The sequence below is a fragment of the Phaenicophaeus curvirostris genome, chromosome 14 (genome assembly GCF_032191515.1).
Source record: "Phaenicophaeus curvirostris isolate KB17595 chromosome 14, BPBGC_Pcur_1.0, whole genome shotgun sequence".
NCBI lineage: Eukaryota > Metazoa > Chordata > Aves > Cuculiformes > Cuculidae > Phaenicophaeus > Phaenicophaeus curvirostris.
Window position 1 is genome coordinate 12,616,379 of NC_091405.1, and position 22,875 is coordinate 12,639,253.

General features: G+C 47.8%; 2 protein-coding genes and 2 non-coding genes across 13 annotated transcripts in view; 2 read left to right on the forward strand and 2 right to left on the reverse strand.

Annotated features, from left to right (window-relative positions):
* Nucleotides 1-262: 262 nt before the first annotated feature.
* TRNAK-UUU (transfer RNA lysine (anticodon UUU)) lies at nucleotides 263-335 on the reverse strand. Its single transcript has one exon. It is a non-coding gene; the product is annotated as a tRNA-Lys (tRNA).
* Nucleotides 336-973: 638 nt separating this feature from the next.
* TRNAH-GUG (transfer RNA histidin (anticodon GUG)) lies at nucleotides 974-1,045 on the forward strand. Its single transcript has one exon. It is a non-coding gene; the product is annotated as a tRNA-His (tRNA).
* A 1,406-nt stretch (nucleotides 1,046-2,451) lies between these two features.
* Nucleotides 2,452-9,338, forward strand: SETD6 (SET domain containing 6, protein lysine methyltransferase). The gene is given in 9 exon segments (XM_069868212.1): nucleotides 2,452-2,526; nucleotides 3,926-4,036; nucleotides 4,039-4,246; nucleotides 4,822-4,963; nucleotides 5,247-5,441; nucleotides 5,613-5,736; nucleotides 6,027-6,207; nucleotides 6,403-6,545; nucleotides 7,018-9,338. Coding segments are annotated over 9 exon segments (1,443 nt in total). The 5' UTR covers nucleotides 2,452-2,499; the 3' UTR covers nucleotides 7,330-9,338.
* Nucleotides 9,339-9,761: 423 nt separating this feature from the next.
* CNOT1 (CCR4-NOT transcription complex subunit 1) overlaps nucleotides 9,762-22,875 on the reverse strand; it is a 54,278-nt gene continuing 41,164 nt past the window's right edge. For 4 of the 10 annotated variants that reach the window (XM_069868198.1, XM_069868196.1, XM_069868197.1 and 1 more), the window contains exons 34-49: nucleotides 22,659-22,778; nucleotides 21,907-22,101; nucleotides 20,044-20,186; nucleotides 19,339-19,447; nucleotides 19,078-19,247; nucleotides 17,735-17,987; nucleotides 15,742-15,990; nucleotides 15,045-15,208; nucleotides 14,651-14,768; nucleotides 14,082-14,183; nucleotides 13,655-13,828; nucleotides 13,014-13,163; nucleotides 11,758-11,938; nucleotides 11,234-11,366; nucleotides 10,996-11,130; nucleotides 9,762-10,852 (exon numbers count right to left, since the gene is read on the reverse strand). In XM_069868198.1, coding sequence (XP_069724299.1) covers nucleotides 10,774-10,852; nucleotides 10,996-11,130; nucleotides 11,234-11,366; nucleotides 11,758-11,938; nucleotides 13,014-13,163; nucleotides 13,655-13,828; nucleotides 14,082-14,183; nucleotides 14,651-14,768; nucleotides 15,045-15,208; nucleotides 15,742-15,990; nucleotides 17,735-17,987; nucleotides 19,078-19,247; nucleotides 19,339-19,447; nucleotides 20,044-20,186; nucleotides 21,907-22,101; nucleotides 22,659-22,778 — 2,475 coding nt within the window. In that variant the 3' untranslated portion in view covers nucleotides 9,762-10,773. The remainder of the gene's footprint in view (nucleotides 10,853-10,995; nucleotides 11,131-11,233; nucleotides 11,367-11,757; nucleotides 11,939-13,013; nucleotides 13,164-13,654; nucleotides 13,829-14,081; nucleotides 14,184-14,650; nucleotides 14,769-15,044; nucleotides 15,209-15,741; nucleotides 15,991-17,734; nucleotides 17,988-19,077; nucleotides 19,248-19,338; nucleotides 19,448-20,043; nucleotides 20,187-21,906; nucleotides 22,102-22,658; nucleotides 22,779-22,875) is intronic. The other 6 variants (XM_069868202.1, XM_069868203.1, XM_069868201.1 and 3 more) reach the window with 3 other exon arrangements.

The window sequence follows — 22,875 nt, forward strand, 5'->3', positions numbered from 1 at the left end:
CCCAATTCCCTTCTCCATTCCTGATTTCTTTTCCCCTTAGCTCTGCTGTGTCTCTCCCTCTTGCATGCATCCTCTTTCTCCCTCCTTTTGTAGGTCCCTAAAGAATGCCCTTGCCTGTCTCCATCCTCTGACAGGGGCTCCCTCTCCCTGGGGTACTGAGCGGCGGAGTGGGATGGAGTCGGTGGGAAAAGAAGCAGGGAAAGGAGCACTGGGGAGCCTGGGGCCCTGGAGAGACCTCTGGGTTCCTAAAGGATAAAGCCTTCGCCTGAACAGGGGCTTGAACCCTGGACCCTCAGATTAAAAGTCTGATGCTCTCCCAGCTGAGCTATCCAGGCTCACATTTGGGGTTTTGAGGGATGCTCAGAACAGGCAGCGAGGGCTCCACTTCACTGCGGCATCAGTGGGACGTGAGGACTGACTGTGAGTTCTTCCACCCCCACAGTGCCCCAGCAAGGCCACCACAGCGGAGGGCATCGTCCCGTGAGCTGGAGCACCACCAGGACCTCTACCCTGCCCCGGCACCTCTTCCTCGGTTGAGGCTGGGATCGCTGGGAAAGGTGAGGTATAAACACCGGGCTTGTCCTCCTGGGGAGAGCCAAAAGCTGGCGTGGGGAGGAAGAGGAGGAGGAGACCCCGGCCAGGGCTGTGGGTGCCAATCCCAGCAGCCTGGGAAAATAATAACCCGCCAGCGCTGGGCTTTGAACGTGTGTTTTCAGGGCCAAGCGCGGGCTCCTCATCCCGCTCGGCCGCGCTGCCTGCGCACACGGGGCTCAGCACCCGGTGTCGGGGCACGGAGCGGGCTGGCATCCCCCCAGGGCCCTGGTCCCGAGCCAGGGATGCAGCCAGGAGAGCGTCGGTGCCGTGGGGATGCGCCCGTGGGGAGGGCGAGCAGGGGCCAGAGGGGCTGTCGAACCCCCGCTGCCCCCACGCCGCCCCATGAAGGGAGCGGGGGATCCGCGGGAGCCGAGCAGCGGCTGTGATCGTATAGTGGTCAGTACTCTGCGTTGTGGCCGCAGCAACCTCGGTTCGAATCCGAGTCACAGCAGAGCTTTTGCCAGCAGGCAGCTGCCAGGAGGGTGGTTGGCGTGGCCAGGCCCCAGGAGGGGCCACCAGCTGGGATGGACTACTGAAAGCCACCCTGCCTTTTCTCTTGCCTTTCCACTCAGTTCTGCAGGAAGGAGCTCTTTTAATTCATACGGAACCCATCCAGCTATCCTAGCCCAGTGCAGAGGGGTCTGGGAACAATTAAAACCAACCCCAAAAACTCATGGAATGAGGGACCCATGGGGACAGCTGGGGCCCTCATGGGACCTCTTCAAACGTACTGTGTGCACTAATTGGCTTCATTAGGAGCAACCACTGAGGGCATCTGCTCTCCCTTCTGATGGGGCCGGGAATGGAGGGAATGGAGGAATGGGAATGGAGGGGTGACCATGCGCCTGGGAACAGCACTGGAAGGGACACGATCACCCGGCATGGATGGCCAGTTCGGTGGGGCATGGCGAATGAAGCAGGCCATAAGCTTAATTATCGTATTTAATGAGAGCCCACTGCTTTTAGCCCATGTCTGGTGCTGCGAGCCTGCTGGTGCCCAGACCTGGAGTGTAGAATCGAGACAGGGTCCCACAGAGCCACAGTGGCACCAGAGACCGTGGAGGTATGTCCAGGCCCTGCAGAGAGGCAAGTGGAGACCCCCAAACCCTTCAGAGGGGCACACAGAGCCCCCAAGATCCCTCAAAAAGGCACACAGAGACCCCAGACCCTTCAGACAGGTGCATAGGAAGCTTCCAGACTCCTCAGAGGGGCACACAGAGCCCCCAAAACTTTTAGCTGTGTGCACAGTGCCCTCCAAAGCCCTCAGAGGGACACACAGAACAGCCCCCCCAGGCTGCTTAGAAGGGCACAGAGCCCACCCCCAACCCCTCAGAGGAGCACAAAGAGGCTCTCAAGCCCCTTAGCAGGCACAGAGAGCCCCCAGATTGCTCAGAGGGGCACACAGAGCCTCCCAACCCCTTGGAGGGGCACACAGAACCCCCCCCCCCCGATCCCACAAAGGGGCACACAGAGACTCCAAACCCTTCAGAGGGGTGAATAGGAACTTCCCTGACCCCTCGGAGGGACACAGAGAGTCCCCTCAACGCCTCAGAGGAGCACAGAGTCCCCCAAACGCTTTGGAGGGGGATATGGAGCCCTCCCAGACCCCTCAGAGGGGCACACGGAGCTCTCAATCCCCTTGGCGGGGTACACAGAGCCCCCCAAACCCCTCGGAGGGGCACACAGAGTCCCCCAAGCTGCTCAGAGGGGCACACAGAGACCTCTCAGACCCCTGAGAGGGGCACACAGAGCGCGTGTCGCACCCTCCACTCCAATAAGCAGCTGCCGCAGCGCGAACGCCCTCGCCCCGTTTCTGTCCCCCCGCGGCCGCCGTCGCGGCGCGGCCCGGGAGGGGGCGGGGCTCCCCGGCGGCGCCACGGGCGGCGGTCACGTGCCCGCAGCGCCATGGCGGCGGCCGCCAAGAGGCCCCAGGTAGGGGCGCGGGGTTGGGGGGATACGGGGACGGGGCTGCCGCCGCCCCCCAATGCAGGGGAGGGGTCGGCGCTGCAGACGCTGCAGAGCTTGTGGTTTAAGCTCCGGCAGAGTTAGGGTTCGTTGGAGTGACTGTTCTTTGAAAGTCGAGCTGAATGTCCCGCCGGGAGCGTGTTTCATAGAATCATAGAATAACCAGGTTGGAAGAGACCCGCCGGATCATCGAGTCCAACCATTCCTATCAAACACTAAACCATGACCCTCAGCGCCTCATCCACCCGTCCCTTAAACACCTCCAGGGAAGGTGAATCAACCCCCTCCCTGGGCAGCCTCTGCCAGTGCCCAATGACCCCTTCCATGAATAATTTTTTCCTAATGTTCAGCCTAAACCTCCCCTGGCGGAGCTTGAGGCCATTCCCTCTCGTCCTGTCCCCTGTCACTTGGGAGAAGAGCCCAGCTCCCTCCTCTCCACAACCTCCTTTCAGGTAGTTGGAGAGAGCAATGAGGTCTCCCCTCAGCCTCCTCTTCTCCAGGCTAAACACCCCCAGCTCTCTCAGCCGTTCCTCATCAGGCCTGTTCTCCAGCCCCCTCACCAGCTTTGTTGCTCTTCTCTGGACTCGCTCCAGAGCCTCAACATCCTTCTTGTGGTGAGGGGCCCAGAACTGACCCCAGGATTCGAGGAGCGGTCTCACCAGTGCCGAGTACAGAGGGAGAATAACCTCATTTGCTTCCAAACGGCGCTTTCCTGCTCTCTGCTCACCCTTTGGAGAGGTTGACACCCTGTGTTCAGCAGGATCAGTGCGGAACAGGGGCCTCTTCTCCTGTGATCACCGCTGTTTGCAGCCTTTCCCCATCTCAGATGCAAGGGCAGGCAGAGCTGGCTCCAAAGCTCCAAATCACTAAGAGATTTGACTGCTGTGAAGTTCGTAATAACGTTAAAATTAGACCTTGGGAAGGAAGAGCGAAGGTTCAGGCTGGACATTAGGAAAAAAATATTTTATGGAAAGGGTCATTGGGCACTGGCAGAGGCTGCCCAGGGAGGTGGTTGAGTCACCTTCCCTGGAAGTGTTGAAGGGACAGATGGACAAGGTACTAAGGGACATGGTTTAGTGATGATAGGAATGGTTGGACTCAATGATCCAGTGGGTCCTTTCCAACCTAGTGATTCTATGATTCTATGAATAGAACGTGCATGAGATTCCTAGAAAAAAGCATCCATATGTATCTAAGTGGGAAATCTGTTCTGTCCCAGCCTGTCCCGCTGCACACGATCGATGGAGATTGCTGCTCATGTTGCATGATAAAAGTTGCTCACTTTCTAAAACTCCAAAACGAGTCTTGGAGAGTTGCTCTGCTGGTGTTTTTGGTGTCACTGCCTTTCCCTGCTTCTCCTCCGCAGGCGGCGGCCGGGAGCAGCGTCCTGGGGAAGCGCCTCGCTGATCCCCTCAGCGCCTTCCTGGCGTGGTGCGGCCGTGCCGGCGTAGAGCTCAGCCCCAAGGTGAGGCAGCGGGGCTGGGGGGAGGCAGGCGGCGAGGCCCCCGTGCCCCTCACCGTGGCCGCCTGCCCCCGCCGCAGGTCCGGCTGAGCCGCTGCGGCACCGTGGCCGGGTACGGGATGCTGGCGGCCGCCGAGCTGCAGCCCGGAGAGGTCGTGGTCACTGTGCCCCGCAGAGCGCTGCTGTCCCAGCACACCTGCTCCCTCCACCAGCTCCTGCGGGAAGGTGAGCGGAGGCTGCGGGGAGGCTCGGGCTTCCCTGGGGATTGAGGGCGAGTCCTGAGAAACGGAACAGGGCTGGGGAACGAGGGTTGTTCAGCCCAGAGAAAAGGAGGCTGAGGGGAGACCTCATGGCTGTCTACAACTGCCTGAAAGGAGGGCGTAGCGAGGTGGGTGCTGGTCTCTTCTAAGTGACAGGGGTTAAGACAAGAGGGAAGGGTCTCAAGTTGTGCCAGGGGAGGTTTAGATTGGACATCAGGAGAAATGTCTTCACTGAAAGGGTTCTCAGACACTGGAGCAGCGACCCAAGGAGGTGGTTGAGTCACCATCCCTAGATGCGTTTAGAAGGCAGGTAGATGAAGCGCTTAGGTATAGTTTAGTAGTGGTCCAGTACAGTCTCGACTCGATCTCAAAGGTATTTTCCAACCCAGTGATTCTATGAAATGGGTCTGAGATGAAGCCTAAGGAAGGTTCCTGCTTTGTGCAGGATGCTGGAGGAGGGATGGGCAGGGTAACGGTTCTCAGGAAACGGCCAAAACCTCCTACCAACTTATGTTTTCGCTGCCATCTCTGGTTCTATAGCACAGGAGTCCCTGCAGAGCCAATCTGGGTGGGTGCCTCTTCTGCTGGCCCTGCTGCACGAGTACACAGCCAGTGACTCCCACTGGCAGCCTTATTTCTCCCTCTGGAAGGACTTCAGGAGCCTGGATCACCCCATGTTCTGGTAAGGTGAAACCAAGGGGGGCTGTAGGGTGGCCTAGGCGGACAGCTGGATGCAGGATATGCTGACCAGGAGGCTTGGGGTTGGATGCGGGCCTACTGCGTGCCCTCTTCCCTCTGGTCTAGCCCGAGGAACATCCCTACCTCGGGTTGGAGCCAGCTACAGGCACAGCTAGGAAACAGGAATGTGGAAAGTAGCAGGAAGCTGATATTTTAAGGAGGAAGGGGGCTATAGAGCCTTCTCCCCGAGGCAGATGGAGATAAACCTGCTGTTTTTCTTACAACAGGCCTGAAGAAGAACGAAAGAGGCTCCTGCAGGGCACAGGCATCCCAGAAGCTGTGGACAAGGACCTGGCTAACATCCACCTGGAATACAGCACCATCATTCTGCCTTTCATGGAGTCCCACCCCAACATCTTTGACCCCAAGCTGCACACGCTGGAGCTGTACAAGCAGCTGGTGGCATTTGTCATGGCCTACAGGTGAGAGGTGGGGGCTTTCTCCAACAGGGAGCAAGGACAAGGAGCAGGATCACAGGGAAGGCCTGTGTTACTTAAAAGGTTGCTGTTGCAAGAAGGTAAGTGAGTATAAGGCAAAGCTTGCCCTGTGCTGCTAGTCGTACCATGGGCTTGTCCTCATCTCCCTTGCCTTAGCTTTCAGGAACCTTTGGATGAGGAAGATGAAGATGAAAAGGGGCCCAATCCTCCTATGATGGTGCCTGTAGCAGATATTCTGAATCACGTGGCCAACCATAATGCCAACCTGGAGTACTCTCCGGTGAGTGCACAGCAGCACAGGCCCGTTCCTCGTAACTGAGGGCCTTGGGGAGCGGTGGTGCAGCGGGGCTGGCTTGCTGAACCCAGAGCAGCGCCGCTCACCTGCCAGCGCCACAAGCGAGTCTGGCCGGGAGCTCTTAGGATGGAACTGTTTTGCTCAACATACTCCCCTGCTGCGTGCTTGGCTTTAGCTAGCATGAGCTTAGGGTCATCTGAGCCCCTTTGAAACACCTTGCTTCTGAGAGCAGCAGGATCACCACAGCTCTGAACCTCTTCTCTCCCCGCTTGCAGCAATGTTTACGGATGGTTACAACACAGCCCATCAGCAAAGGACAAGAGATCTTCAACACCTACGGGCAGATGGCCAACTGGCAGCTCCTGCACATGTACGGCTTTGCAGAGCCGTACCCAGGCAACATCAACGACACAGCCGACATCCAGATGGTGACAGTACGCAGGGCAGCACTGCAGCGTGAGTGGCAGCCGTAGCCACTTTGGGAAAGGATGGAGCAAGGGAGCTCTGTTAAACAGCGATGTAATGAAACGGGGGACATGAAAAGTCAGCCTGTTCCAGCATTTCAGGTGCTGGGGCCATGCTTTTTCTGCCTCCCGTTTCCTCTTCTCTTCAAGCTGAGCTGGGTTTGCACCTCTGCTGTCTTCCCCACAGGAGCCAGAAGCAAAGCAGAGCAGCAGCTGGTCTGCGAGCAGTGGGACTTCTTGTGCCAGCTGGAGATGGTGGGGGAGGAAGGCGCCTTCGTGCTCGGCTGGGAGGAGGTGCTGACAGAGGAGGAGCTCTCCATGACCCTGAAGGTAAGCTCTGCCCAGTGGCCCAGAGCCCTGCAGCTGCACAAGCCAGGATGCAGAGTGGTGCAGTGAAGGGGTATAAGCACGTAACAGCAGCGTGGTACTAATAGTCAGGAACAAAAAGCAGCAGGGTGTGGGGCCCAGCTGCCAGGCTTCAGGTACTGTTAGTCATCTTCCTCTCCTGAACTGGCCACCCACGTGTATTTAAATACCAGTCTTAAATGGCTCCATGGCTACTGCTGTTCTGGAGAGCTTCGCACAGTTGTAGGTAGCAGCTGGCCTTGAGGACTCTTCCCAACACCCACAATGTTCTTACAAGTTACCTGTGGTTAAGGTATAAGCCAGGTCTACCCTCCCACCTTTAGCACAGCTGAGGAATTATTCACCTCTTCAATGTGGCCCCAAGACCACACTTAAAAGGAGAAAGCTTGGTGGACTCACTGCTAGTGACTTTCTCTCTTTGCCTGGGTCACTACAGGTGCTGTGCATGTCAGAAGAAGAATTCAAAGAATATAAGGAACAAGATGGCTGGGAAGATGACAGTGATGAAGACGAAAATTCTGCCCTTTCTAACGAGGTTCTCTCCAGACTTAAACCCCCTTGCAAGAAGCTCCTTTATGACAGCGTGCTCCTAACCCTGGAGTCCTATGGGTCGGACTTGAAAGCGGAGGAGGACTTGCTAAATAACAAGGAGGCTTATGAGAAACTGAGTCGAAGGGAGCAGCAAGCTTTGCATGTGCGCTATGGACAGAAAAGGATCTTGCATCAGCTGCTAGAGCTGGTACGCTAGAAACTCACTGCCTCTGGAAATGAACTGCCTGAACTGTGCTCGGAAGGGAAGGTCAGCCCCTGGCCATCTCTTCTGCAGAAGTGAGAACAGATGGCAAGATTACATATGGGTCCATTTGTCCCTCAAATAGCATGTGGCTTTTTAGCTACCTCGACATAAACAGAATCTCTTCCATAGCACAGAAGTGGTTTGGGTGGCCTTGCCTTACAGTGAGAGCTCTGGAGCACAACTGCTTCTTCCAGCACACCTTCTGGAGCACACCTCCTAGACAACCTCAGAAACCCCACATCTCCTCCTGGCTGCTCCGGGAAGGCAGATGTACGCTGTCAGAACAGCAAGTGGGTCATTTAGCATCAGCAAGAACTGCTCCCTGTCCAGAGGAAGAGGGCAGAAAGCCAGCTGGTACCTCTTGCCTTACTGATAGAGAGTTTCAGAGTAAATTTCTGGCAGGTGGAGATGCTGACAAACTAAACTCTTCACTACTTTGTTAATACTGAGCATTTTAGAGTCTAAGCCCATCCATCTGGTTTTCATGTAGGCTCAGTAGAGCAAGATACTTACTTTCACCTTTATACAGGTAAAAGTTATTCGGCACGGGTGGATGAGGTGCTGAGGGATATGGTTTAGTGTTTGATGGGAACGGTTGGACTCGATGATCCGGTGGGTCTCTTCCAACCTGGTTATTCTGTGATTCTGTGATAAAAGGCATTCCTGTATGGGCTTGAGACTACGAAGGAGCAGTGTCACAGTTCTGCAGGTGCTGTAGACTGAGGATTTGATACACACCCTGTGGCTGGTAAGAGTTCTTCCCTAAGCTCAGGCATTGCACTGCATCACATTTAGCCATATTAATGTTTTCCTGTCAGCAGTTTTCACCTGACAAAACACTGGAGGTTTGCAGGGCAAGCTGTATTTAATAAAGGCAATGTTTCTTACCCAGACAATGCTGTAAATGTCCAACAGGGTGCAAAGCCCCATCTAAAAGGGGGGGATCTTTGCTGTTGCTGCTGCAGTTGGAAGTATTGCAGACAAGCAAAACCCAAACTGTACTCGTGGACATAAAGGTCAGCTACAGCCCCAGCTGCCTGGCTGTAGTGGTTTAACAGTACCTAGGGTAGCTTGTTTTAATCCCCCTTTCACAGTGAGGCAACACAGTGGCTGTTTTAGAGTCCAGTCTGCTATCTTGGCTCTTCTATTCCTACAGCTGACTAGATTTCAAACTACGCACAAAGTGGATCAAAAGGTTACGTCTTCATTTCTTGAACACTCAGTGTGTTAGAGCCAAGGCCTCTACTGGCAAGGACAGAAGTAATCCTTGGGGAGCTGCTCTCAGTGTTTACTTTTGCAGTACCAGTTGCAGGCTCCTTACCTGCCAAGATGGAAAACAAACTGTGGTGGCCTGAATCCTACCAGGCTAACAGGTGTTACTGGGACCTTGGCTGAGTCCTGTCCACCTTCCACCACCTCCTTACACCAGCCTAACAGTCTTAAAGTCTAAAGGGACCCAGCCACATGCTGCAGCACTAGTGCAGAACCAGAGTCCTCTGAGCACCAAGTTATTAGTAGAAGTCAATAAGCTCTGCATATCACTTGCCAGAGTTAAACGGCAAGTTAAATGGCATCCAGACTAGATAAACTGGTTGCTAATAATTCTCCATACCCAAACCAAATACAAGAGAAAGAGTAAACTGGAGTTGTACACCAGAACTAAAAGAATTCCACCTTCAAAAGGCTCAATTCCAGCACAACTACTGACCTGCCAAACAAATGCCAGATAGGAGCTGGCAAGAGACTATTCCCATACACGCAGGCAACTGAAACCATATTGCTGAGAAGCAAGTCACAGAGAACGTCCTCTGAGCTGCAGTCCGCTGGCACAGTCCCCTCAGTGGTGCCCTGCGTCTTGCCTTTGCTCTGTGCAGCAGAAGCAGAGCCAGATAGGCCATCCTGTAGACAGAAGCAGGAAATCCAGACCTCTCCACCCATAGGATAGCGGTCAATGAGCTGTATGTAACAAACTAGCAGCATTACCTTAAAAGAAAGCAGTGAAGCTCTTTTGCCTGCTATCTGCTAGGCAGCAAGACACAGGCTAAAGGAGTGTGCGCGCTGGCCACCCCTGTCTGCTAGCGCCCTGAGGGCAGCATCGGGGCATCCAAAATGACTCTGCTCTGTGTCAGCTTTGTCAGAGACAAACTCCCCTCATTAACTTGCAACCAAGATACCTCTCCCCCAACTTTCCTTTTGTGTATCAAAGCAAGGCCTGTAACAACTCTCCCCACTGACCTCAAGCTAGAGAACAGGCTCAGTTGCTCTCAACAGGCAGTGCCCAAAGCACCCTGGAAAATGCATTTTGGATGGGTGGAACAGACTTTGAAAGACATCAGCTGGCCAGGCAAGATGGAACTGGAGAGAATAAGCACAGTGGCACGTGCTGCAGGTCATGACTTTAATGTGTAACTACAGTATGCATACATACAAGAAGTGGGAGAACTAAAGCCCAAGAACTAGAAAGGCTACAAAATACAACACATGGACCAATACTTTACAAAACATTCAAAATCCTTACAAAATGGGCTGTATTGGTCCTTTGGGTTTTAATTTTTTCTTTTGTTTGGTTTTTTTTTAATTATTTTTTTTTTTACAAACTTATACTGTGTGGTCACAGGGTGGAGGGAAAAGGTCTCTGTTTTTCCCCCACCTTCCAAAATTTACAAGTGTCAAAAAAAAAAATATATAGGCCTGGTCTCTGGTTTCTTTCCTAAAAACCAGCTGACCCTCTCCCAAGGGCCTGAGGTGTGTCTTCTCCAACAGAAAGGAGGCGTTCACTGGCTGCCACTCCACTTGCTGTCTGTCAGGATTTGATGAGGGTGGGGGAAAGCAACACTGAACCATAACCCCTCCCTCATCCTTCCCCTACTCCACTGTATTCCCATATTCCAAACACATCCACCTTGGTTTTTTTTTATGTAAAACAACTTAGTGATTTAAAGGTCCCCCATCCACATAAAGAAAAATAAGTTACACAGTATTATAACTGGCTTTTCAATATTCTTTGGGAGTCTGGGAATGTCAGTACAAGGAGGTGTGCCCCAGACAAGTGCTTGGCATCAGCAGCTGCCCCTTTATTACAAGCTGGACAGGCACCAGTTACCCACCTGCCTTTTATGTAACTTGCACAAACCCAAAAGTTGAGACAAATGTTTCTGTTCCTTGTATTTACACTAGTTTCAAAATGATATTCACAGCATCTTCTGAATTTTGGCCAAAAGTCAAAAATCTGCTTCAAACTTTGGAACGTGCCCACATGGACTTTCACCCAGGGTCTGTTGCATCTACCCAATCGAGGGGGCTGGGAAGGTCAGGAGGAGCCTTACAAAGTCTTCTGTCAGTCGGTGGGACAGGGACCTCCAGGCTGGCACGCTGACAGCACACGATGCAGCTGACCTAACTGGCACCAGTCCCTTCCATTACTTGCTGGGCCTGCTTCTGCCCCATGCAGCACTGTGCAACTGACTGGAACAACCTGAACACAGAAGCAAAGCAGCATTAGGTGTGTTTGTGGCAGCGAGCAGTGCTTCCACTACAAAGCACCAAAAACTCAAGGTGCATCTCAGCTCTCGCTTTAGATATATTGTTTTAGTGATTTCATCGGTAAGTTATACTCACTTCTCAATTTCTGGAGCGCAGTGAACAAACTCATGGTTCCAGAACTTAAACGCTGGATTTTTTATCAGCTCAATGAAAGTGATAAGGAGACCCCAGGGATGAGGCCTATTTACAATAAGTCGTTCCAAGAGAACCCTGAAATCCAGAAGTAAAACTAGTTAGAGCTCAAATATGCAAAATATGTATGGAAGGAAAATGAAAAGCTGAATGCTGGCAAGTTCAATGCCTTCCCTCTCACCTCGTGATCTGCTCCTGGATGGCCTCGGTGTTGGCCTCTGCGAAGAGGTACAGCATGGTGCAACTGAAGTAGTGGGTGTGACTGTTGGGGTAGCGCAGCTGATTGGCAATTGCATTCAAGAACAGGTACCGGCCTACAGAATAGGAACAATGAGTACCTATGGTTTCCCTTACACACACACAAAAAGGAATAAAGCAGCAACTACTATTGGTTAAGACTCAGATTTGTGAGCCTGCCTTATGAAGGTGCAAGAAACAATACCAACTGAAGATATGAAAAAGCCTTATCAACGCAAGCTGATGGGGCAGCAAGAATTCAGTTCCTCTTCACTGAACTTATTTCTCATTCCCTGGAATACCTTGAACGTTTGGTTTTAACATTGCTTCTGTACTCAGTTAAATATTCGAACGTAGCATTACTTACTGTGAATTCACTAGCAGCTACATGAAATAATCTGTATTTCCATAGCTCAAATAGGCAATCTGCTGCCAAACCTGACATCGCTTGAAGTGTTTCCAGCTCACCTTCAGTGTCCAGGTCTACTGCCAAATTCTGGAAGATGTCCATGTGAGCTGAGTGGGTAATGGTGCTCATAGAGGGTGTGCTGCCTTTGTTGTGAATGTGCGCAATAGCTTGAGTACCTACGTAGAGCACCAGTGCATTAATCAGCTGGATGTTGTAGCGGTTGCCAGGTTCATTTGATACCTAATAGCAAAGATATGAAAAGCATTAACATCCTATATTCCTGCAGCAAGCAAAAGGTACAGGATGTACAACAACAGCATCCAAGTATCTTCCTGATTTTACAGAAGACAACACACTCAGACACAAATACAATCTGGCATTTATCCTTTTGTACTACAGCAGCTATATATATATATTTATTTTTTTAAAAGCATCAAAGTGTTGACAGACCCAACAGACAATTTTGTACTCCCTACTTAACGAAAAGTCAGGTAAAGTCCCTCTGACTTCCCCAGCAGTGCCAGAGGCTGGCTGAAATGCACACTATCCATGCGAACCTTCAGTCCAAGCACTTGGCTGAGGAAAGCGAACTTCAGCCCCGAAGTCTGCTGCAAGCCAAGCCGTACGATATATAAAATGATGTTGGCTAACAATTCTGAATCTGGTCTTAGCTTATTTGCCTTTTATACCCCTAAAGCATAAGCATACAGATCCACAGATTTCTATAACAATGAAACCATTTGGAGTAAAAATTTAATCAGGTTCTAAAAAAACCTCAACAGAGTTCAGTAAAACTCACTGAACCTCAGGCAATGTCTAGGTAAAAGTGCTCGGAGTCCTGTGATGGAATTCACAAGACTCTTAATCAGTCAGTGGCTGAAGACTAAAAATGCACGCTCAATGCAATCAGCTCTGACTACGCTCTTCACTGAAGATTTCCAAGTTTGCGCATTAGAAACACACAAGCTAAAGAGTCAAAGTTTTAGATAACCTTGCATTTTCACTACAAGCATTTGGCAGTTTATGTAGATACAACCACCTGCTTTTACATTAGATCATCTTAGGGTTGTTCAAGTCAACATGCATCTTTCCTTAAATTCCACTTGGCTGAAACTACTTAACACACACTTAAACATCCTGCTATGCAGTAGTAAAAGAATTATTCAGAGAAGCATGCGTTTTCATAGGCTTTTCTACTGCTTGGAACACACACTTGCTACACACTGATAAAATTCTTGCAAGAAAGGGGAGTGATTCAGCAAGATAATTTGTCCCACATTGTTTAAATGTAGCATCCAAGAAACCAGCCACTCACTTGTAGGTTGCTGCGCAAGTCAGACAAAAAAGTGACTGGAGAACGGGTTTTGAGATAGGAATCCAAGTCTTTCTTGAAGGGAGGTGGCATCACTCCAGTGAAATTCGTGAGTATTCGTGGAGCGATGTTAATCTCACTTAACATGTCCACCTGTTGAGAGAAAGCCCAGTCAGCTACACCACAGCAATCTCTAAAGGAACAAACTGCAGAGCAGATCTCTATGTGATATTACAGATACAAGTAATACAACTACTGCTGTTGATCGCTTTTTCATATCAGCAGTGAAAACTAAACAGTGGACCTTTGCAGATTTCAGAAGAAACTTGGTCTCTAATATGCAAACCTCTCAGATGACTCTTGAAGAACTGACAGTAGAGAATAAAAGATACAAGGGTAAAGGCTGTACGGGAATTCAGCCACCAAAGATGCCTTTGCTCCAACACTGTGTGATCTAGGGACTCCATCAAGTCAGTCTCCCTTTGGAAGAAGAAAAGCCCTCTGGTCTTCCAGGCAAAAGCCAGGTTCTCAATGCAGTTCTCATGTAACACAAGTCTCAACAGCCTGTCCTTTCAGGTTGGAACTGCATGGACCTTGCAGGCAAGCAAGCTTCCCGGTATCAAACTCATGGAAATAGGTCCTACCTTTAGATTGGGGGTGAAAGGGTCTGGAAGCCTCATGTTCCGTGGAAAGGCACTCAGGATCAGATTCCTTAGCTGAATACAGTTAGGTGGGATCACATCACAGAACCCATAGTGGTAGTCACAAAGAAATTCTGGGAAATCATGCAACAAGACCAGCAACACACGCAGAGTGCCCTGTGAAAGAAGATGTACTATAAAAGAGGTGCATAACTGTTGAAACTGCCCAAGAGCTTGCAGAGCCATCCTTCTATGCCACGTAGTTAACAGAAATTGGAAGAAATTAATCGGGGGAGGTAGCCTCTTTCTGCCCCACAAGAGATTTGCATTTAACTCTAAAAAATAGCTTACAAAAGAACAGTAAATACTATTTTGCTACCAGAACACAGCTTCGTCTGGAATTAGCATCTGTTAGCTGACATTTTTTTACCTTGTAAAGAATTTGCATAGGTTTGGTGAGTTCCACATTTCTAAGGAAAGGAGCCAAGTACTTGAAAAGATCGATCAGTAACTGGGCATACATAGGCCAACCCTGTCAAGAAAAAAACAACCAGTTTTGATAACTGCAATGATAAGCAGTTAGCTTAAGTTCAAAACTACAATTAGATTGGTCTTCATATAAACCTGGATCTAAACTTTGCCCTACTGCTAGCTCTAGCAGCGAGCGCAGCACAGCTCATTACAAGGGCATTAGCTGCACATCATGTGCTATGGAGATCTCCAGAACATTCAACGTGCCGAACTGAGCTGGCAGTATTTGGTGAGGACTACAGCTCTTCCAGACTTTGATAAACACATTTATTAAATTAAATTCACCCTCTATTCAACAGTTTACTGACACAGACTCTTCTCCATGCAGTTAGGTTACTGTGAATATAGAAGACAACAAAAACCACACAGCCATGCCACTATTGCACTTCAAGAGATGTGAAACAGTACCACACCAGATAAGCATCTGTGTGGGCTTTTTAATTCAGAAGAGAGAAACTGCAGCCACACCTTCTGCTGTGGTGTATGTGCCAGCATTCTTGCAATAAATATCCGATGGGAGATCAGTTCCAGCCAGGCATAAACAAAACCTGGAGCTTTTGTAGGCCTCAGGATGTGAAATGTGTTACTGAAAGAAAAGTTAGAGCAGGTTAGAAGTGCACAGCAATAAGATTGCATTTCATAACATTGAGGGAAAACATACACAGCCCTAAAAGCAAGGCATTTTAGCGTCTTGGGGTTTACCAGTCATCTTCCTTAAAACAAGCAAGTGGATAGTCTACAAGAGAACCAGTTATTCCAAGTGTGGTTAAGCCACCAAAAGGAACACTCAGGTAGCCTTTAGATGAAAAATCTTAACCCTATGAGGAAAGGATGAGCCCTGTGGCCAATCTCAAATACATACCAGAAAGCTGTGAGTGTCTGGAAGTTGATGGTCTCCAGCACATGCTCAGGAGCATTTAATTCCAACAGTAACATGATGAAAATGCGATGGTAAGGGAGCTGCTGAAACTCACTTTGCCGAACATCATGGTCTTGCAGAAGAACACCCACCACAATACCAAGAACCTAAAGAGATCGATATGTTTCAGTGGTGACAGCAAGAATTACTTTGCAAGACAGCTTACAGATAATACTTCAATTAAACAAATAAACCACTGGTAGATTCCAGCAAGAATCCAAATTTCTAGTTATTGGAAGTGTTAAGTAAATTGCTATTACAATCTATATCAGCAACTCTCAACCAGTATACTTTGCCCCCCTTGCCCATGGACCACAGTGACAATGACTGACTGGACAGAGTTGGAAGGTTTTGACTATCTAACACAATCCAGATGTAAACTAAGAGTACAGCAAGGCCCTCTTAGAATTAAGAGATACTCAGGAATCACCAACCTTAAACCACAGTTTAATGCCTCAGAAGAGCAGCAGCTGATTCTTTCATTTCAAGACACAGGTGAGTTTCAGGTTTGCTTGCTATGCAAGTTTTATGAACAAGAAAGTCACCTGGTATCCTGATGCTCCCCTCAACAGTTTATCATTTCATTGACTAACCCCTTATAGTCCCCATGAGTACAATGAGTACAAAAAGGGTTCCCAACCTTATTCAGCAGGTTGATCTTTGTAACTGTGTTGGTTGCCTCTCCAGAATGCTTCACTAGCAGTGCAATAAGTCGCACAAAGGCATCCAGATTGTGGTAGCACTTGGCTCGAATCATAGTGGGATTGGCAGCAGGATTATGCTGTTGCTCAGCCTGAGCGCGATAGCTGATTTCAACACACATTTCAGTGCAAAGACGGAAAAAGCGGGTGATCAGGTCATCCGTTTTCAGGATTCCTTGCTGGTGCATCTGTCCAGGAAAGGAAAAATCTTCAGAACCATAACGACAGAAAGTTCATATTACAACTTACTTAAACCACCACACACTTTAGATAGCACCCACCTTGCCCGGCACAATTAACGTTCACCACACTCCCAAGAAAGATGGGTAGCAACCTATCTCTGCTACATTTCGCCAAGATGAATATTTTCAGCGCAACTTGAGGGTGGCAACAGAATTTTAGGGAAGAGATTTACTCCCAAATAAGAGTCTTTTTGATCCCAATTCTTTTCAACAATCAGCACAGCTACATTTCAGTATTCAGTTTCAGTCAGTGCTGTTTCAGTATCAGTTCTGCAACCAGCACTCGGCCTTCCATGAAGGACAGCAAGAGGCGGCAGCAGCTCTGTCTGTCAGGCCTTCAGAAGCCTAACCCAAGCATACGAGCATTTAAAAAAACCAGGAATTCATGTATCTGCATTTAAAGTTCTACATCCCTTCTCATCCTGAAGACTAACGTGAAGGAAGCAACACTTAATTTAAGCACCCAAAATTATGTTCATACAAGTCCAGTAATAAAACCTGGTTTAATGCAGTTATCACAAAATACTCCTTTTAAACCCATAGCTAAAGTCTTTAAGGAAAAAATTACAAACACTGCTCTTTGATACATTTAAATTGCTATTTCAAATCTGATCAAATATGTACAAAAGGTAAGCAAACAAGCGTGATAAAAGATTGAAACAGGATAAAAGTGCATTAAGCATTATGAGTACACTCTACTGAAGTATGCTTTACAAGTAAGTATCCTTTAAGATAGAAGAAGAGTGAGGCCATGTGAAGAGGTAAAATTTCTTTTAAAAAGCGAGTTCAACACCAGATTGATTAAAAAAATTTAAAAAAAAAAAAAAAGATTTGCAGTGGAAATCAGACCAACACAAAGGTGGCTACAAGCGAGTACATGAGGACACTAAAGTCACAGGAAAATCACTGCATCAATTGAGATCTTTATGCATATTTTGTAGCTTGAACTTCTTCTGGCTGACAGCTGCAAAATCTGCAGCCTTTCTGTGGTGTTAACACAAAAATTTAAAGAGAACACAAAGTATGTTAACTAAGTCAGGGGCTTTCTCGCAGCTGCAGTCACGGAGCTGCTAGGAACATTGCTTTGGGAAGATGGCTGCAGGGAGTTTGTTACCACATGTTGGGTAACTAACAGTGTCTCCCTTCTCAGTCACACCTGGAAGGCAGAGGTTCATCACACCTAGTAAACTGCAAAAGAGGGAACTGTTGGCAGCTGCTCAAATTTAGGTACAACTTTAGCTTCAAGTTTTCCCCTCACTCTAATAGTTCCAGATAGAAAAAGGATTTCCTCGTTCACATAGTCTGTAACAATTCACCTGCATCTCTATCTACAAGAAATTCCTTTCTGTAGGCTGTCAGAGCTTTCACTGTTGCCTGTAAGGAGTAACATTAATTATGCTTCATTCAATAGTTTCACAACTATTCCCAATATCTATCTCTGATCAGTTCTTCACCCACCAGACTTATCCCCAAAACTCCTGGTCTGAAATGACAGCTTTTTGCTGCAGTATCTGAAGAACTAACTGAGTGAAGGCTAGGGGGTTCTGCAGAACATTCCCATCAAAAACAGACAAAACTTTGATAGTCAACTGCCATACACCTGAAAGTTTCAAAAGTATGCCTAGCATGAGTTATAACACTACTTTAAAATGGAGGGCATCACACCCTACTTATGTTGAATCAAAAGCACCTTTCTTTCCAAAAGCTCTACCTGTCCAACAAACGCAGAGAATGCTTTGGTACTGTCACGGCCCGCTGCAGCTGAATGGTAGAGGTTCACCCACTCCCTCAGCAGGTATTCCGCCTTCTCCCTCAGACCTGGCGGATCATCATACTCTGAGGCTTGGGAAATTCCTGAATGCATCATGAAATTGGGACCTCCATGAGCACGGTCTATCATTGCTTCGTAGTTTGATCGGACCACTTCCATCAGCTGGGGTAATCTAATGCACAGATGAGAGCAAGAACGGGGTTAAAATTTCTCCTCCCCTAGAAGGTACATTTACTGGGAGCTCAGTCAAATACAGTTGAAAGAAAGCAAATTACTTCTTATACTAAATCTTCGTATTTCCCACTCCTCACTGGAATAGCAGAAGTCAGCCAAGAAAACAGATACATTTATAATGAAAGAAACAACACAGAAGTCATACTAGCTTTGAAGTTCCCCTCCTAATGATGTGGCAGTGCAAAAAAACACCAGAAGTACTAGAAAGAAATTCAATTCTGCAGACTTTGGAAGCCCTAAAACACTGAAATGGTGAGATGTCAGTGCTAAATGGCGTGACTCGGGCACTAAATTTTGCTGCAGTAAAAGGCAAGTTATACAGCACAGACAGTCTACCCACACCAACTGTAGACAAAAGGACTTCTGTTTTAGGACCTCGCACTAGCAGGTTGCGTTGGTAGTAGCAGCCACTGCCACCCCCACCAGCCAGCTGCTGGCTGAGCAAACCAGAGTTCTCTAAGCTCCAATCCACGTCCTTCTCAGACATAGCAGCAACTGCTTCCACCTTAGTAACAGAGGCCTGCAAGTCCCACATTTCCAGATGCTGTAGCAATATTTGCTGCCTAATTATCTCCTGGTAGCCACACAAGCCATGTGAGATGAATGGATGACTGCTTCATGGACTCAAAGAAAATCATCTAAAGAAACAGAAAGGATTGTCTGATTTGATGAATTGCTTGTAAGAAATTAACATATTAACATCTACATATCTCAGATTTAGATAAGTAAGAGTACTCCCTAAATTTGAGATAAAGGAGGAATTCAAGCTAGCTTCTTGCAGTACCGTGGAATTTTGGAGTACAGTGCATAGAAGACTTTCCTGCTCAAGCGTTCAGTTTGACATGATGCTGCAGCTGCCTCTATTGTGAAAAATCAGCACAATTACATTTGAGTGAGTTTAAACTAACATAGGACTGCAGCCCTCGAGAAAGGTTAAAGCTGTATGATTGAATGATATGAGACATCACACATACAAAATTCAAATCATAAATGAGCATGAGAGAAGTAATCCTGTATTTCAATCTCACCCTTCTGGGGCGTTTCCTCTGGAATGAGCATTAATCCTCATGAGTGTCTCAATGGTGTGAAACAGATCTGCTTCGGTTACATGCGCGACACTTCTTTCATCCACCAACAGGATCTTCACTAACTGCATGGCAAACGCCACAGCCATGTAATTCAATCCATTCTCCATTGACTGTCAACATGAAAAAGGCAACTGAAGTTCAACCACAAATCTTACAATGGACTGACCGCAACTCTTCTGAAAAAGAGCCGTATGCCTTTACCTGAGCCAAGTGAAGGTCATACTGCTGCATGTTAACGAGGTGATTGCGGATTAGCAGCTCCACAGCTTCCACATTGTACTTGTACTCATCTCTACATTCAATCAGGCACCTGAAGAAGTGGATTTATTTTACAAAGTGTACTTAAAAATCAGTTTACACAAAGAAACTCAAAACTAATACTTCTAAAACTGTGCCATCTGCTGTGATTCATTACTCAGCTCCAAAACAAGCCTCTTTCAGAGCATTCTCTAAGATAATGTTTGAGTTTGGAATAGTTATCAGCCTCACGCACATTTTTGCCCTGCACACCTGGGCACAACAGCCCTCAAAAGTTTCAAGTTTATTCAGCATAAGAAGCCTCCCTTCTGAGAGCAAAGTGACACATCTACCTAGCTGAAAGCATGAATGCTTCTGCTGCAGGTGTATGCCAGGTCACAGTCTGTAACAGCACATAGAGATATTCTCTATAAAATGAATAGAAAAACACAGAGCATCCTGAGCACTTAATTCCATTCGATCCCTATCACGGTCTAGGATAAAGCTGCACTATCAGGAGATGAAATTACTTTTGACAAAAAACCTAATTTTTTTTCTGTCTAAATTGCAGCAATGTGAAATATTAATAGGCAAGTGATTCAGAAAAACACAGTAACTCTCAAAAGATTACAAAAGCTACATTGGTGGTGCTGTTGTCTCATAACTGACCTAGTAATTTGTTTATTACACCATGGAGATCCATATGCACGGCCGTCCTGCAGAGCCTTCAGCACAAGCAGATGACACTCACGATAGCGAAGCAGGAGGTCAGCGTCTGCCCCACTGGTGGCATCCAGTAAGCCCTCTACAGCCTAGAATAGATGCAACCTGTTAGCAGAGGAAAAAAAAAGTCCTCTTCCAAATCTTCTGCAAATTCCATCAGCAAGAGTTATTAACAGAAGACTCAGCAGACACGCAAAAACCAACTGAGTCATCACACTGACCCCCTGATAAGGCACAGGGAGATTCTACCATCTACTGGAGCATCTACACGGTCACTGCACACAGTTTTCCTACCACACACAAACCTACGCTCTCTCTGTGCCCCAATGGCCTTACATAGGCACTGAACTGTATGAAAGACCACATCAGTTTGTGCTGCAGCTTCTGTAAGTTAAAGCCTTCTCCCAAGCAATTCTGCATATGAAATGCTCATGAAAAACTACAAGAAAGAAAATTTACAGAACCTGCCAGCAGTCACCTTATCCGGTTCTTTAGACAAAGCTGCAGCACTCAGAGATGCGCCTCTGCTAGTCTGGCAAATGGAAGCTCAGTCTTAAAGGGGGAGCACAATTTACCTGGTTATGTACTAGTCAGGACTAGGTCCTTTAATATGTACAACCACTATTAGTAAGTAGAGAATAAAGAGTCTCCTTCCAGGTTTTAGTTACTTTTGTTTTGCCACTGTTTGCATCTTCATACAGACAGCTCAGTATCCTTCCACCATATTCAAACAGATTTTTCTCTACACCAGTCACTGTGCTCTGCACGGGCACAGACACCAGCTCAGCTTGCAGAGCTCGTTGTGATGCTCACTATCAGGTAAAGTCTGCTAGTTCTGGCTGGGATGGAGTTAATTTTCTTTATATGGTGCTGTGCTTTGGGTTTGTGCCCTGACAATGCTGACAACACTTCAGTGATCTGCCAGTTGCTGAACATCAAGGCTCTCTCTATCCTACTCTGCCTCTCCCTCCAGCCAGTAGGCTAGGGATGGGCAAGAGGCTGGGAAGGAACACAGCCAGGACAGCTGACCCGAACTGAATAGATGGATATTCCATACTGCGTGACATAATGCTCATCAATTAAAGCTCAAGAAAAGTAGGACAAGGGGGGCATTCATGGTTCTGATGTTTGCCTTCCCAAGAAAATGTTACATGCGCTACAGCCCTGCTGTCTGAAGAGTGGCAAGACATCTGCCCGCTGACAGGAAGCAATGACTTTTGTTTGCTTTGTTTTGAATGCGCACACAGCTTTTGCTTTCCCTCCTAAACTGTCATAACCTGCATGAACAAATCATCCTGCCTTCCCTCTCTGTTCTTTCCCTGTCCTGCATGAAAGCAGAATGAGAAAGCAGCTAGATGAATGCCTGGCCGTTGGCCAGGGCCAACCTCACCATACATACTCATTTATCAGTTACTGCAAAATTAATTCCTCAAGTGTGCCACAACAGATCGAGTACTGAGATGAATACTGTCCACCTACAAGGGCAGTTCAAATGCTCTTAGCCTCCAAATCATCCTGAAATCAAAGACTATTCTGGACTGCAACAGCACTCTACTTGCCACCTCTGAACAAAACTCCCTTATGCCCCAAGATTCTGTTTCTGCTTCTTCTCCCAGCATCCTGGCCACCGTGTGTACCAAGCAGACACCACAGCCCTCTTCCAACTTTATTTACTGAATTCCCAAAGACAGTGGTTGTTCAGTACTGCTCACAGCAGGTTCCAAAGGATGCATGAAGAAACACAGTTACCAGCAAGACAATCCACAAGCCAGATAAGTAATAAACTCTAGGTGAGTTGTTAACACTCACCTTCTGCAACAGTCCAAGTGCAGCAATAGCATCACGAGAGTTACGAGCCACTACCACGGCCTCCAAGAGGCTGCGCAATGCTTGAGCTTGAGGATTCATGGCCAGGGTGTGTGGAATGGACTGCAGGTGCTGCTCCAGTTCTGTCATACACTTGTCATAGATTTGTGCTACATCATCTGTGGCCCAAGCTTGCTGCTTAAGAGAAAGCAGGAATGAGTGACTTTTGCAAGGTTTGCATTTGTGAAACTCAAATACTGATCAGCTCTTCTGCTTCAGAAATTATAGCATCCAGAATTTCAGCCTCTACAGCACTGTGGTTAGTTATGCTGGCATTTTAAATACACAAATATGAGCAAATTAAGCTGGGGAAATAACTAGTAAATAATGCTAGCATTCCTCAAGACCAAGTACACATACAAAAACCTGTTCATTATCTCAAAATCCATGCTTACCCTCCAACCTTCCCACAAAAATAACCCAACATTTGAATAAAATACTTCACTAGTACTAAAACTACATGTAGTAGTCATAACTTGCAAATCTCATCCCAGTTTGGGTTACAATCCCCTAAGACCGGATATAAGTTTTACGTTGCCATTAGTTCAACATTAAAACTAATGCACCTTTCAATTACTATTCCCAAGCAATACAAATGCCTGATTCTTATGCATCTTCGATCTAAGGACGCAAATTCTGAACATTCACCAGAAGGACTATAGTGCTCTCAAGCTGATTAATTCAGAAATCTCTACCTTCATAGGCTGCGCCAAGAATCCTGTGGGCTGAGTTAAGTCATTGGTAGGCAAGAAGCCAGGGACATTGCGTGCAAACTCTTCATAAACAGCCAGCTGTTTTGGGTCCACACCTCCAACCTTTGCAATGAAAAGAATAGGCATCAACCTCATGTTATGCCACTGCTGTGGCAGTAAGAAGCAAGGGCAGTTTGTGTAACGAGTAGCTGCTCATTCA